At 35.5% G+C, this 15,000-nt stretch overlaps 1 protein-coding gene across 5 annotated transcripts in view; it reads right to left on the bottom strand.

The window, feature by feature from the left end:
• Positions 1–15,000, bottom strand: part of ccdc102a (coiled-coil domain containing 102A) — a 125,132-nt gene that overhangs the window by 12,711 nt on the left and 97,421 nt on the right. The window contains exons 7-8 of one of the 5 annotated variants that reach the window (XM_048184222.1): positions 12,012–12,136; positions 10,364–10,379 (exon numbers count right to left, since the gene is read on the bottom strand). The exons of 2 other annotated variants lie outside the window; for them this stretch is intronic. In XM_048184222.1, the coding sequence (XP_048040179.1) occupies positions 12,023–12,136 (114 nt within the window). In that variant the 3' untranslated portion in view covers positions 10,364–10,379; positions 12,012–12,022. Of the gene's footprint in view, positions 1–9,837; positions 10,380–11,800; positions 12,137–15,000 lie in introns of those variants that run through there. 2 more of the 5 variants (XM_048184224.1, XM_048184223.1) reach the window with 2 other exon arrangements.

The raw sequence follows: 15,000 nt of genomic DNA, 5'->3' as shown, positions 1-15,000 counted from the left end.
GTATTTGTTTAAGTTGATCTTGCGGTTAGACAAGGCAAGACGAGGCTTCTGAAGAGAGACAGCTCCTGGTATGCGCTATACCACAGCCCATATAGCAAACAACAAAGGGAAAGGAAGACAAAACAAACTAATGTAAATAAAGGGTGCCTGTGGAACAGTTGAAAAACACTCGGGATGCCACAATAAATAACAGAATGTGATAAATTCTAGTAAAGGTGGTAGTTTAAAGTGGTTTAAAAAGATTACTCATTTATGTTGGTGCAGGATGATGTTTTCCCCTCTTTTCACCAGTTTTTTTAGCTTATGCAGCTGTTTTAGATCATATTTGATGCTTAAACGGTCAAATAAAAGTATTCTGAAATTTAAACATCATTGGTTTCAGCACGTCAAATGCACGGCACGCTGGAGTTTGATTTTTTTAAACGATATGATCTTATGTATGTGCTTTGATCATGTTGAAAGTAAATAAAAGTCTAAATTAGATCATTTGAATAAGGCACCTGTCTATCTCTTAGTGTCCTGTACAAGTCAGGATGGTCAAGTGACAGATGCTTGGCGAGGTTTGATGTGTTGCCTCCCAAGAAAACACATAATTTATATCAACATTTGCAGACTGGTATAGTAACCCTAGTGAAAAAAAACCTATACCAAATTGTATTTAAAATACATTTATTTCACACTAAGTATAGTTCAAATCCATTAATATATTACTGACATATCGCTTGAGACTTACTGATGTAAATACTATTATAAACTATTTGGAGTACTTCATTGCACAATGCACATTTCTTAAAGAAATGAAATGATTAAAAGGGATTTAAGGAAATAAAGAAAAAGAAATAAGAAAAGTTGCAGGTCTATTGTAGTTATGAAGTAAACTATTTGCAAATAATGTATTTTTAAAATAAAGCACACATTCACTCTTATTCGCATGTCTAATATGTAAAATACACAAAACGTTTCTTGTCTCGTCACATTCAGTTATGGACTACATTAATCATGTAAATAATAGCATATTTTTTAATTCATACAAATTTTGAGTAGTTTGCATCACTGGATATTACTGTTGGTTGCTGAACATTTCTATCGTAAAACAGTTGTCAAATATGTGAGGGGAATAATTTGGCCATTTCTAATTATTGGGGGGGACTCATCCCCCTCAGTGTCTATGGTGGTTACAGCCCTGCCTGATACATAGGTACAAGTACAAAAGGAATATTTATATTTTTACATAATGGTTTGTATACTGTACAAACTGTATATTCTATCCCCCTACGCTACCCCTACACCTAAACCTACCCATCACAGGAAACTCATTTTTTTGAATTTCGACCGTTGTTTTTTTTTAAGCCATTTGGTTTACGAGGACACAGGAAGTGTCCTGATAAACCAAGTTTACGTTGTAATACCCATGTCGTTATACACATTTGTGTCCTCATAAACCATGTATACAAGAACACACACACACACACAGAGAGAGAGAGAGAGAGAGCTCATACAAAATCTGTGTGGTCATAACAGTGAAGAACAAAGAGAGGGAAAGTCTAGGGAGATCAAGGGGAGTGGAAGCCAAAGTGAAGCACCAGAATCCATTAATAATTTAACAGGATAATCAAGTAGCTAGACAAATCTAATTCATAATGTACCTCCCCCATCACATGAGCAGCCAAACTGTCCATTTGTTTTAGAGCGGGAGCATGTATGCACACATATGGAGATTAATACCTGTATTTGTTTAGTATCAGTGGTTCACCCTTTTCACATTGGTATGAAAGTGTAGAACTAAAAGAAAAGACCTTAAAAGATAGCAACAGCATAAAAAGAGACAGAACAATGAAAAGCACACACACATATACACACTCTTATACTCTCTAAGCCACCTGGCAGAATGAGAATCCCATGCCGCTGTGTTCTATTGATTTCTGGGTCACTGGAAAGGAGGACAAGATCTACTTGTGTTTTTACTGAGAAAGCCACAGCATAGTTAACCCCAGAGCAAATCACACTGCTCTGTATGTGGAGCACAGCACTCAATATGGCCTGCTAAGGTGCTTTGCGTGTGTGTGGGGTGATCAAAGATTATACAAGAGGTTTTGCCAAATCAAATGTTTTAAACACACACACACACACACACACATATACATATATATATATATATATATATATATATATATATATATATATATATACATATACATATACATACATATATATATATATATATATATATATATATATATATATATATATATATATATATATATACACATATACATATACATATACATATATATATATATATATATATATATATATATATATACACATACACACACACACACACACACACACACACACACACAATTTCAGATTATTTTATTTTAGATTATTGTATTATTTTTAATGATTACAACTTTTTAATTAATTTATTATATTTTTCTAAGGCAGTTCTGGGTTCTGTTAATAAATAATAATAAGGAAAGTTCAGTAATTGTTGTGATGGTTCATCACAATGTTGTCTGTGGGGTAGCACATGCAGCGCTGCATATCGATAGTGAAGAGTGACTGATCCTTGATCATGTCAGTCAGATCTTAACAGTTTGTGTGCAGATTGTTTTGTGAGCTTGTCACAATGTATTACAGGTTTTGCAAGAGGCTGTTTTGAAAGATGGTGCTGTGTAAACTAGATTTGACCCGAAAGCAAACCTGCCACCCTGAGTAAGCATTGTTATTCATTTCACAAGTGAAAAATGTTTACACGTCTTACATAAGCAAAAAAACAAACAAAAAAAACACACCATTTAATAAAAAAAAAAGGTTAGAACAATGGTGTGAATTGGTTTGATATATATAATATACCCACACACACACACAATCGTGAACTATACAACTATTAAAACATTTTTTTTTAATTGAAATGATGTCGAAATTAAAGGGTTAGTTCTCAAATTAAGATATTTTTGATGAAATCTGAGAGGTTTTTTTATGCCCCATAAACAACAAATTACCCACTACTTTCAAGGTCCAGAAAGGTACTAAAGTCATCGTTAAAATAGTCCATGTGACTGAAAAAACGGTGAAATATTGTATGTGAAAGTAGAAAACTTCTTAGAAAAGAGAGAGAGACAGAGAGCAGAAACCATCTGAAAAGATGAAAAAATACATGTTAAGTCAGGGGGAAGGTAAAATTACAAATGACATCACATTTCAAAAAGGGAGCCTGTGATTTAGCAGCCTTCTCCACTTAAAAGTTTAATTTTTCATCTGGGGTAATTTAGGCCTAGCCATCTTTGGTGAGTGTTTTGATAGTGGAAGAAAGTGGAAGGAAAGAGAGGGCTGGATGAATAAAACATGCCATGTCTTGATGAATGATCTATGATGCTACAGAAATTTACTGCAGCAGAAGGAAATGGAAAGTGAGAAATGGAAGTCTGGGATACGGGAACAGACACCTGATCAACACGCAGATTTAGTCATGCGGTTCTACGCACATGGGAATAAAACGAGAATCTGAACACAAAAAATACTTAGTATAATAATATAAAGATGAATGCAAACAGACAAATAAGCACAGAGTAAATGAATGTAGGATGAGGTTGTACAGCTGCATGGGGGAAAGCTGTTAAATATTTCCCCCTCAGTGGCTTTCAGATCCTGAAATCTGCTTAAACATCTGGCCCACTGCACTCAGAACACACACCTTGCGACACCACTCGTAATCACCTCTTTCTGTCTCTCTTACTTCCACTCTAAAAAGATCAGAAATACACAAATGCACAGTCTTAGAACATTCTATTTCCTTTTCAATTTGCCTTTCATACAGCAGCATCGAGAGCAGAGAGACGAGAGCTTTTTGAGGTGCTCACCAAATGGTGTGCTTCGAGTGGCTTCAATGGCTGCCGCCCATGCACAGCCAGTTAAAAGGCTTTAGTTTGGAATATATAATATTAGTCAATTTATTTGCTTTAGCTAAATAAATATGTTAAACCATTTCTGTCTACTTTGCAGCTACAAAAAACCTACACACTGTAAAAGCCACATACAATAAGTTTTATATAATTTCTGGAGCTTACATCTAACCTGGGCATTCTCACTCGCACCCAATATAAGAAAAGAGCAAACTCCACTCTTGATGTGCATATATATTGACAGAGTTGCCTTACACCCACATATCTAGTTATAAAACCCAGCCATGATGGCAGGGAATATGTAATGCTCAGAAGAAATTATAATGCTCGGCATGCAGGTTGTAGTCTTGCTTTGCAGTTAAAAGAGTCAACTGCCTGTTAATTTGCTCTAGAACATTCATTAACGGCCTGAAAAACAATGAAAAAAAGCATAGTTATTTATTTAAAATTCGTAAAAACTATAAATGGCCACAAAATGACCTGAAAGGGAAAATTCATGTTAATAGAAAATATAATATATAATTATATTAAATGTATTATTATTATTGAAACATAAACAAAGGTCATATAAATGAGAATATAAAATTAATTTAATATAAACAAGAACAATTAAATAATGTATTAATTTTTATTATTAATATTTAAACAAAGCAAAAAATTGCACATTTTATTATAAAGGCAAGAGAAATGGTGGTCAAAATGGTCATTCAAAATTAATTTTAATATAAACTATAATAATAAAAAAATATTATTTTTTATTATTCAAACAGATTGATTTCATTTGTTAACTACATTAGCTAACATGAACTAACAATGAAAAATACTTCTAAAGCATTTAGTAATCTTACTAAATGTCAGCAATTACGAATACTTTATTAAAATAAAATGTTGGATGTGTCATAATTTAATGGACCTGAGCTAACAAACTATGAATTTTTATTAACTAACTTTAACAAATATTAATAAATACCGTAACAAATGACATAACATTATCAAATGGGACCTTACTGAAAAGTGTTACCCATTGATTTAAGTCTTTCCCTATTTAAGGAAACAGGAGTTAAATTTGCATGGCTGGAAATAGCTGCCCCGGGGCGTTACGAATATGGCTGCCAAGGGACTTTGTGGTATCTTAGTGGTTAAAGATCTGGACAAGTAAAAGTGAGGTTGCAAGTTGAAATCTACGATCTGAAGATTTCCTAATACTATAGTATCCTCGAGCGCTGCTCCAGGGAAATGCATACAGTAGGTTTCTTTATACAAGAAAGCATCTTCTAATGAACATAAACACTACACCTGTTACATTTTTATTTAACTTCAGTGCAGCTGAAATCCAGCACAAACCCCTGACCCTGCCTTACAGCTATCATTACAGCTGAGGATTAGATCAAGTCTAATAAGACAGCTGAGAGAGAGCACAGTCTGGGGGCGGGACGCCTCAGTCGATGGGAAAATGGGGGCGACGTAGGAGCCGCTAGAGCCATAATGGTTTCTCAGCCAGTTTGTGCCTTCCTAACACTATTTCTCTTGACAGACTGAAAGGATGATTCACTCACACCGGCTTTACAGTGGGCAAAAACAGTGAGCCAGAAGCTATGATCAAACGGTGTCTGTGGCTCTTAGTGGCCCTGACCTGAGACCGGGGAACATGCAGTCCAACCGGCCAGGAAAATGGATGTGCCGTCTACAAATAGAATTTGCTGTGCCTTTCAAATGAATGGTGCTTTGTGGGCAAATCTACACTGCCTGAATCTAAATTGGAGTTCACCTTGGTGGTTTTAACATGCATCCTTCCCAGACAGAGTCCAAAATTAACACTTGCTAAGTAAAGTTAAAAAAAAACAGGAACTGCAAGATAATCCTACCACAATGATCTGTGCTGTTTGTCACAATTATGCAAAGAAATCAATTAAATTCTTAATAAATAATTCAAATTTAAATAATGAAATAAAAAAGAATTCAATAATTATTACTTTATTTAAATGTATATATTTATATAATATTTTCTTTTATATATAAAAGATATATTATATAAATATATATAAAAAATATTTATATATTTTATGTATATTTTAAATACAAATAAATAGATTTGTGCCACTTTAAATAAATAATAAAATATTTTAATTATAATAAAAATAATTAAAATGTATTAAAGGTGCCCTAGATTGTTTTTTTTTTACAAGATGTAATATAAGTCCTAGGTGTCCCCTGAATGTGTCTGTGAAGTTTCAGCTCAAAATACCCCATAGATTTTTTTTAACTGCCTATTTTGGGGCATCATTAACTATGCACTGATTTTTTCAGCACGGCCCCTTTAAGAGATGCGCTCCCTCTGCCCCACGAGCTCTCGACTATATATACATTGCATAAACAAAGTTCACACAGCTAATATAACCCTCAAATGGATCTTTACAAGATGTTCGTTATTCATGCTGTATGCATGCTTCGAATTATGTGAGTAAAGTATTTATTTAGATGTTTACGTTTGATTCTGTGTGAGTTTGAGGCTGTCCTCCGTGGCTAAAGCTAACATTACACACTGTTGGAGAGATTTATAAAGAATGAAGTTGTGTTTATGCATTATACAGACTGCACGTGTTTAAAAATGAAAATAGCAAGGACTCTCGTCTCCGTGAATACAGTAAGAAACGATGGTAACTTTAACCACATTTAACAGTATATTAGCAACATGCTAATGAAACATTTAGAAAGACAATTTACAAATATCACAAAAAATATCATGATATCATGGATCATGTCAGTTTATTATTGCTCCATCTGCCATTTTTCGCTGTTGTTCTTGCTTGCTTACCTTGTCTGTGCACAGATCCAGCCGTTAATACTGCCTTTCCTTGTCTAATGCGTCGAATGGGCTGGCATTATGCAAATATTGGAGTCAAACATATTAATGATCCCGACTGTTACGTAACAGTCGGTGTTATGTTGAGATCCGAGTGATTTCCGGAAGTCTTTTAAACAAATGAGATTTATATAAGGAGGAGGAAACAATGGGATTTGAAACTCAATGCATGTCTTTTCCATGTACTGAACTCTTGTTATTCAACTATGCCGAGGTCAATTCAAATTCTGATTCTAGGGCACCTTTAAGCAAGCATCCGAATAATTCTGTTGACAAAAACATAAATGCATATTATTAAAGGGATAGTTCACCCAAAAATGAAATTTCTGTCATTAATTACTCACCCTCATGTCGTTCCAAACCTGTAAGACATTCGTTCATCTTCGGAACACAAATTAAGATATTTTTGATGAAATATGAGAGCTTACAGCTACGCGACTACCACTTTGACACTTCAAAAAGGTCATAAAGAGACTCAATCACTTTATATGATGAACAGATTGAATTTAGGCATTTATTTACATGTAAACATTCATCAACTCACACATCAGTTGTGGTAAACAGAAGCTCAAGCTTATTTGTTTGACAATTGCGAGAACCAACGAGGTTCATTCTCGTGTGATCTTTATTTGTGTTCCGAAGATGAATGAAAGTCTTACGGGTTTGGAACGACATGAGGTTGAGTACTTTATGACAGAAATTTCATTTTTGGGTGGACGAATCCAAAATAATACAAATAATACAAATCATGGCCAGTAATAAGTATTTACGGCCAGTAAATATTCTCAGTTCAATGGAAGGTGTTTAAAATATAGATGTGGCATTTCACCCTATTGCTCATCAGATTGAGTCATGAATTTAGAATACCATTTAAGAATAGTATCTAATGTAGGTTAAACAAAGCTCTATTGAAATGCCACAAGATAGACGCGCACACACACACACACACACACACACACACAAACAACAGTGACCCTGGGCTAGCGACCTGGTAGTGTTTGTGCACTGCTGTAGGGTTTCTTGAGGCAATAAATTGCAGCATGCAAGAAAGGCCTCATTCGGACTACATAGCACCCCTCGAACCATCACATGACCTTTAACCCCGAGATCAGATTTAAAGCCAGACGATTTCACCTGCTCTAGCCCCTCATTCAATCCTGAAGTTCCAATTACTTTTTCCTTTGCTTCCCTTCCCTCTTTCTCACTCTCCTGTCACCTCTTCCATTCAACCTCTATGTCTCACCTTCATTACCTCCATGCAATTTCACAGTGCGGATCCATTGTCCTCTTTGATTGTATTGTCCAGCCGTCCATTTCTTCCCCTCTTTCCCAATCTCTCTATTGTAAGTGAGATGAACACTGCACTCTTTTTCAACACATTATCCTCATATCGTCATCCTCATCATTCTCTCACTCCTTTTTGCAGAGTGACTTCTGTTTAACCTTCATTTCACTTCCCCCACTTTTCCCTCCTATCGGTCCTGAGAGAAGGCTTTTTTGCTGACCGAGTGCTCTCTCGATAAAAAAACCTGGACTCAGACATCGGTATCAGAGCTGCTCAACCCTTTCATATCAATGTCTAGGCTTATAAATCTTAATTTAAAATGTTCTCAATCTACAAATATGCAAATCTGGAAGAAGATGTCCCTTGAGTTCAGATCCTAAACTGATTTATCAATTTGAAATACAGGGGAGGAAAAAACCTTGGATCATTTATTTTACGCATTCCACACATTTTCTACAGTGCATTCCACACCTAGATACGTACACCTTGTCATTTGTCCCTTTGGGTTAGACAGTGGGCTGTAGATCAGTAGTAATGGCATGTTGTCAGTGCTGGCTAACTGAGACATTAGCCTCAGTGGCTCATAAATAAGCCATAGCAGTAGGTGCTAATGGGTTCATTTAAACTCAGACTTGGCCTAATAGGGCTCTGCTGACTGGCGTGGATCATGGGAGAAGTGACTAATGTGTGGACACAGTGTTATGCTCCCAACACATAGGAACTCTACAAACACAGCACACTGACAATAGCATTAAAAGGATGGTTCAACCAAAAGTTAAAAATTGTATGGACAATGAAAACATTTTTGTGATCGACAGACGAAAGAAAGTCATGCAGATTTGGAACGGCATGACTCGAGTGTGAGTAAATGACAATTTTCATCTTTGGGTGAAGTATCCCTGACCAGTATTGTTTTCATTAATTGTAATAAAGCTAAAATAAAATACAAATATTAGATGAAAAAATGAAACAAAAATTTGAAATGTTGCATTGTCAACTAACAAATAAAATTGTAATAAAAGTTTGTTGAAGAACTACCTAAAACTAAAGCTGAAATAAAAATAAAGCTAAACAGAAGTATTTAAAAGGCACAGTATGCAAGATTTTTGGATTAAAATATCCAAAAACCACAAGAACAATGTTATATATTTTGTTGACTTGTGTACTTACATTATCCCAAATGTTTCCAAGAATGTTTAAATCCAGAGAAATAAGCAATTTTAACCAGGACACGGACCATGTCCGTGCGTCACCTATCAATGACATCATACCCGTGTTACCCTCGGATTTCTGGTTTTATTTTGTAGAAACCATGGAAACACCAAAGACGCTTTAATATATTATGTATTTTATTTGACAGGTGAGCTACTGGTTGAATGGATACATTCATCGACAGATTTTATGTAGCTGAGCACAGTAAGTCTTATTGTTTAAATCTCGTTTTTAGGGCTGCACGATATATCGCATGAGATTGTCACACGCATTTCGTCAGTAAAGCCGGTTCCCTGATTACCGCTAAATCGCCATCACCTGCTTTCAAATGGAGTGGCATTTAATAGACAGAACCGTAGATCACTGACAAGCTACGCAATATCGCGTTCATTATCGAAGGCGATTCATCTGCGATTTGAATGCGATATTGCGTAGCTTGTCAGTGATCTACGGCTCTGTCTATTAAATGCCACTCCATTTGAAAGCAGGTGATGGCGATTTAGCGGTAATCAGGGAACCGGCTTTACTGACGAAATGCGTGTGACAATCTCATGCGATATATCGTGCAGCCCTAGTGTGCCTTTAAAAAATAATAAAATTGAAAAAAAAACATTTAAATACAACATTAACATAAAAGCTAATTAAAAATATTTAAAAAAAAAAACACTATAATAGTATATAAATAACACTGAACTAACACAGACTTCGGTTTATTAATGTAAACAACACTGGGTAAGACACCAAGGTGTGTGTAGATTTTCATTGTCAATATCTAATGTGCTCCTGATAAATGCAGTTTAAAGGTTTAGAGTATTTTGCTCTGCTGTGGAAACTTGTTTGAAAAAAGTTATTTTTCCAAATCCATTTTGTTGCTAGTGGTGCAAAAATGACACACTTCACCTTTAAGCTCTTGCATTGCATAAAAATTGAATAATCATAAACAAATCCAAGGACAAAGTTAGAGGAATGAGAGCTGGCAAATGATGATGGATGAAAAATAAAAAAGAAGGAGAGAAAAATGTGCATGAGACACCTCAATCAGTTAAGGGCGACCCTGTGAGAAAAACACAGCAGGCCCAAATGGAAAACCTCTGGAGAAGGAGCCCAGAACCTGAAAGGCAAGACAATTCATTTCACACTGGCTTACTCCAGATGTAGCACACTAGAGAAGCTGATTTACACACACACACACACACACACACACACACACACACACACACACACACACACACACACACACACACATTCATATGCTGCTTCCAAAACCAGAGAAGCAAATCAGAGCACACGGGCTCCCACTTTGGCTGTCGATACTGTTTACAGCATTTCCATCAGAAAGTGGGAGCAACAGTAGCAGATGAGCAGCCAATATAGGCTCATTAATCATTGTGATTGGTGAATGAACTCGGTCTCTATGCCATCAGAGCAGGAGGCATAAACACCTGTGTGGAAGAGCAAGTGGCTGGCCAGATGTTGAAGGAGTTTAAGAAGAGGCAGGCTGTTGAACAGAACGTGAAGAACACATCTGTATATGGAGAAAAATCGAGACAGGACACCGACATGTTTTTCATAATCCTCAAAATCTTTACATTTAAATTTAGTCGACAAATTGTGATTACATATTTTTGTAATACATATATAATTACATATTATAAATATAATTATTTATAATGTATAATTATATATGTATTACAAAAATATTTATTTATATTAATTATAAATAAATATTTTTATTTTTATTATTATTTTGTATTATTGTATTAATTATATAATTTATATTATAAAAATAATTATTACTGTACAAAACTGATTTAATTTACAAATGTAATCAACAATTATTTATTATTTCACAAGACAACTCTTATATTTCCATTTTTGTTATTCTCTAGTTATTAGTAAAAATAATAATAATATAAAACAATTATTTGTATAGAACTTATGCATACAGTGCATGAGGGCTCCACATATCAGAATATAAAAGCGTAAGAAATTTGTAAAATGCAATCTGTGCCTAAACATTTTATATAATAATTACAAAAATAATATAACTTTCTTTACAGAACTTCTTAATAATGATTTAACATTTTTTCCCCATACTTTGAAATGTTACACTCACTATATTCCATATAACTATATAGAATATGACATTATTGTTGACTTTATTACTATTTTATAACGTTCTACATTTTATAACATATTGTAATATGGTTAGTCAAACATTTGACTAGAAGTGTGAAAGATCTGTAGAGAGAGAAATTAAAAAAAAAAAAAAAAAAAAAGACGAAAGGAGCGAGAGAGATAGAAAAAGTATGGTATTAAACTGACCTCCAGAAAGACAAACTTCTCTTTGATCCAGGAGCAAGAGACAGACTTTAACTCCAGTTCAAAGCTTGTCTACTCTAGACTCAACAAACCCTTTAGGAATTAAAAAAGGAAAAAAAAGAAAAAGAAAAAAAGGTAAAGCCTGTTTTGCCAATGTTCCTCCATCTGGATGGAGGCCTACTCATTTGTGTGTTTGTTAAAACACAAGCGTCATCATGTATTAGCCCCACAAAAACATGCTTTGAAGTTTGTAAGAGGTCATGCGCCCAAACAAAACCACGAGTCCCTGATCAAAACACAAAAAAACAAGAGACAACAGCACAACCAATAGCAGAACCTCCACCTGCACGATTCACCTGGAGCCTTTTTGATGTGTGTTTGTGTGATGTGCCGATCTGCAGCTGTGTGTTTGTACACGCACCGCTGTCTCAGTCAGACTGAGAGCTCTGACTGAGCCTCGGCCAACCTGATGAATCCCTTTCGAATCAGCATGTAGCCTTCCAGATGGGCACCGGACATCATGTTAGAACAGGCTGTGATCCAGGCCTTAAAGCAGGGATATTCAATTAAACTTTGAATCTTTACATTTCCTTCCTAAGTCAAAAAATTATTTGTAGCTAATAGGAAATCTCTGTGATTTTTAGACAGGCTGAGATGAATGACAGGGCTAAAGGGTTTTAGAAATATAAGTCTCTTATTGTCACGATCACCATCAGGTCCTGTCAGTTCCCGGACTACATTTCCCATTATCCTCTCTGCCAGTCACATGCACACACTCCACACCAATCACCTGTCGCCACATACAGCTTAGCACATCATCTGGACTATAAAGAACTCACACACACACCACCTCTTCGCGAAGTCTTGTTAACTATTGTTGCAATTCCGAGCGTTTATATCCTGTCTGCCTGTCTGTTTACCCGTTTACGATTCTCTGCTGCATACCTTTGGACTGTGTATTGTTTCCTGGACTGTGTAAGATATCTGCCTGCCTCAATCTACTGCCTGTACCCTGACCACGATTCTGCCTGTCCCTTGCTGTACCTGTCTGTTCCTGTTTGACCCTGCCTGTACGACCACGCTCACTTTTAATAAAGCTTGCGAATGGATCCCTGCCTGAGTCCAGCTTCGTTACACTTATGTGCACCAAGGCTGCATTTATTTGATTAAAGATTCATCTGTAAAAACAGTAATATTTCATCATATTATTACAATTTTTCTATTCTAAAATATTTTAAAATGTAATTTATTCCTGTGATGGCAAAGCTGAATTTTCAGCATCATTACTCCAGACTCCAGTGTCACATGATCCTTCACAAATCATTCTAATATCTGCTGATTTGGTGCTCAAGAAACATTTCTTATTATTATCCAATGTTGAAAACAGTGATGCTTATTATTTTTGTGAAAACCCTGATACATTTTTTCAGGATTATTTGTCGAATAGAAAGTTGTAAAGAACACAAACATCCATACATACATACATACATGCAGTGTTGAGGGTAACACATTACAAGTAACTTGGGTTGAGTAATCAGATTACTTTTTTCAAGTAACTAGTAAAGTAATGCATTACTTTTTCAATATACAACAAAATATCTGAGTTACTTTTTCACATTTATTGACTTATAGCTAAAAAGCAAAGGTGTTATGTGCGCTGTGTGAACATGATGGTTATTGTAGTTCTAGATTAAATGTGAACATGCATTTACTCATCTCACTTGCATGAAAACATTCAGTATTCCTCAAAATGAATAAAAACAGTAAAATGCAATCTCAGAGTTTTATGCAAACCTGTAATAATTAAATATATTAAAGTCCCTGTAAAGTCATTTTAAAGTATGTGTTTTGAGCTTTGCACACCACAGAAAAATGTGTTATTAACCACCCAGCCAAATCTAAATCATTAAAAAAATCTGCAAGTAAATGAAATAAGTTATCAAATCTCGAAAAAATAGGCAGCGCTCTCTGCTCTCAAACGCTGGGGGCGTGTCCGCTGTCGGCGCTGAAACCACACCCACTCGCGAGAGCTGCAGCCTCAACTTACTTGTCTAATGAGTCAAACATAATGATGCATATAAACAAAAGAATCACGTTAGAGGGTTGCACATTTTAGTAGAGTTACTGTGGACTACCTACTAATTATAATATAAGCACACACGACAACTTACACTCATTGGGCACGTACTGCCGGACTGTTGTCGAGTCGACAAATGACGGTGCCGCGAGACGGGAGGATGAAGGCCGGGACGGGAGAGACTCTGTCCGGCCCCATATATCATCGGTTATGGTCGGGACGGTAAGACGGCCGAGGCGGGAGGGGGGGACGAGGTCTGTTCAGTCACATTCACCAAAAACAGCGGATTATCTGTGAATCCCAGCTGTCTGATGAAAGTTTGTAAAATTGTCCGGTGTAGAACGATCACTTTAGAATCCTTCATATCATCGTTTTAGGAAATTTAAATAAGAAGACCGAGCATATTGTATATTTTAACAACCATGTAATATAAATTTGCGTGACGAAGGCATTACTAGCTAAATGTACAAAGGGCTGTATAACTGTAATGACACTCGAGATTGAGCGAGTGAACCGCTGTAGAGGTAGAGGCGGCGCCACGCTCGGTGCGTCATCGACAGTTATATAGTGTTAGGGGAGGGGCTATGCTCGGGGGACGATTTGCGTCATTAGATCCCCGTTTTAGCTCCGCCCAAAAAATCCTGAGCAGAGACTTGGTGAAAAACTGTTTAACGCTCTAACTTCACAATTAAGCATTACTCAATTCACAGACTTTGTAATGTGTTTCAGCAATACATTTGTAACATTTATAAAGTGTTTAGAAAGAATTCTCAGAATTGACTTTACAGGGACTTTAAATTACACAAATATACTTTATGTATTTAATCTCACTTTACTTATGAATGTCTTTGCTGCTGACCTTCAATGATCCAATTCAACCATACTAATAAGCAAAAATTACTTTATATTAGATTTAGAAATAAGAGTGTTGAACTTCCTTCTCTTGTATCTTATTCTTCTTTAATCCAGAATGGATTCAATCCTTCTACTGTACAGGCATAAATATGCATTTCATTCAGCCTGAGGCTTATTCATTTCACTTTTGGTGTGAAAGGGCCTTTACATTTACCAAAAATTGAACTTTTTTTATTGTTATTAAAAAACAAAAAACAAGTAAGCCCAGCCCAGGTGAGAAAAAGTAACGCAAAAGTAACACAACGTATTACTTTTCATAAAAAGCAACTAAGTAACACAATTAGTTACGTTTTTTTAATATTGTAATGCTTTACTTTTAAAAGTAACTTTCCCCAACACTGCATACATGTATATTCACTATAGAAATTTTGAAAATGTTATTAATTTTCATAACTTTCCCACACCTACAAATCTCAAT

The sequence above is a fragment of the Megalobrama amblycephala genome, linkage group LG3 (genome assembly GCF_018812025.1).
Source record: "Megalobrama amblycephala isolate DHTTF-2021 linkage group LG3, ASM1881202v1, whole genome shotgun sequence".
Lineage (NCBI taxonomy): Eukaryota > Metazoa > Chordata > Actinopteri > Cypriniformes > Xenocyprididae > Megalobrama > Megalobrama amblycephala.
Note: the sequence above shows the minus strand (reverse complement) of the source record. Positions and strands in the feature narration are given on the sequence as shown.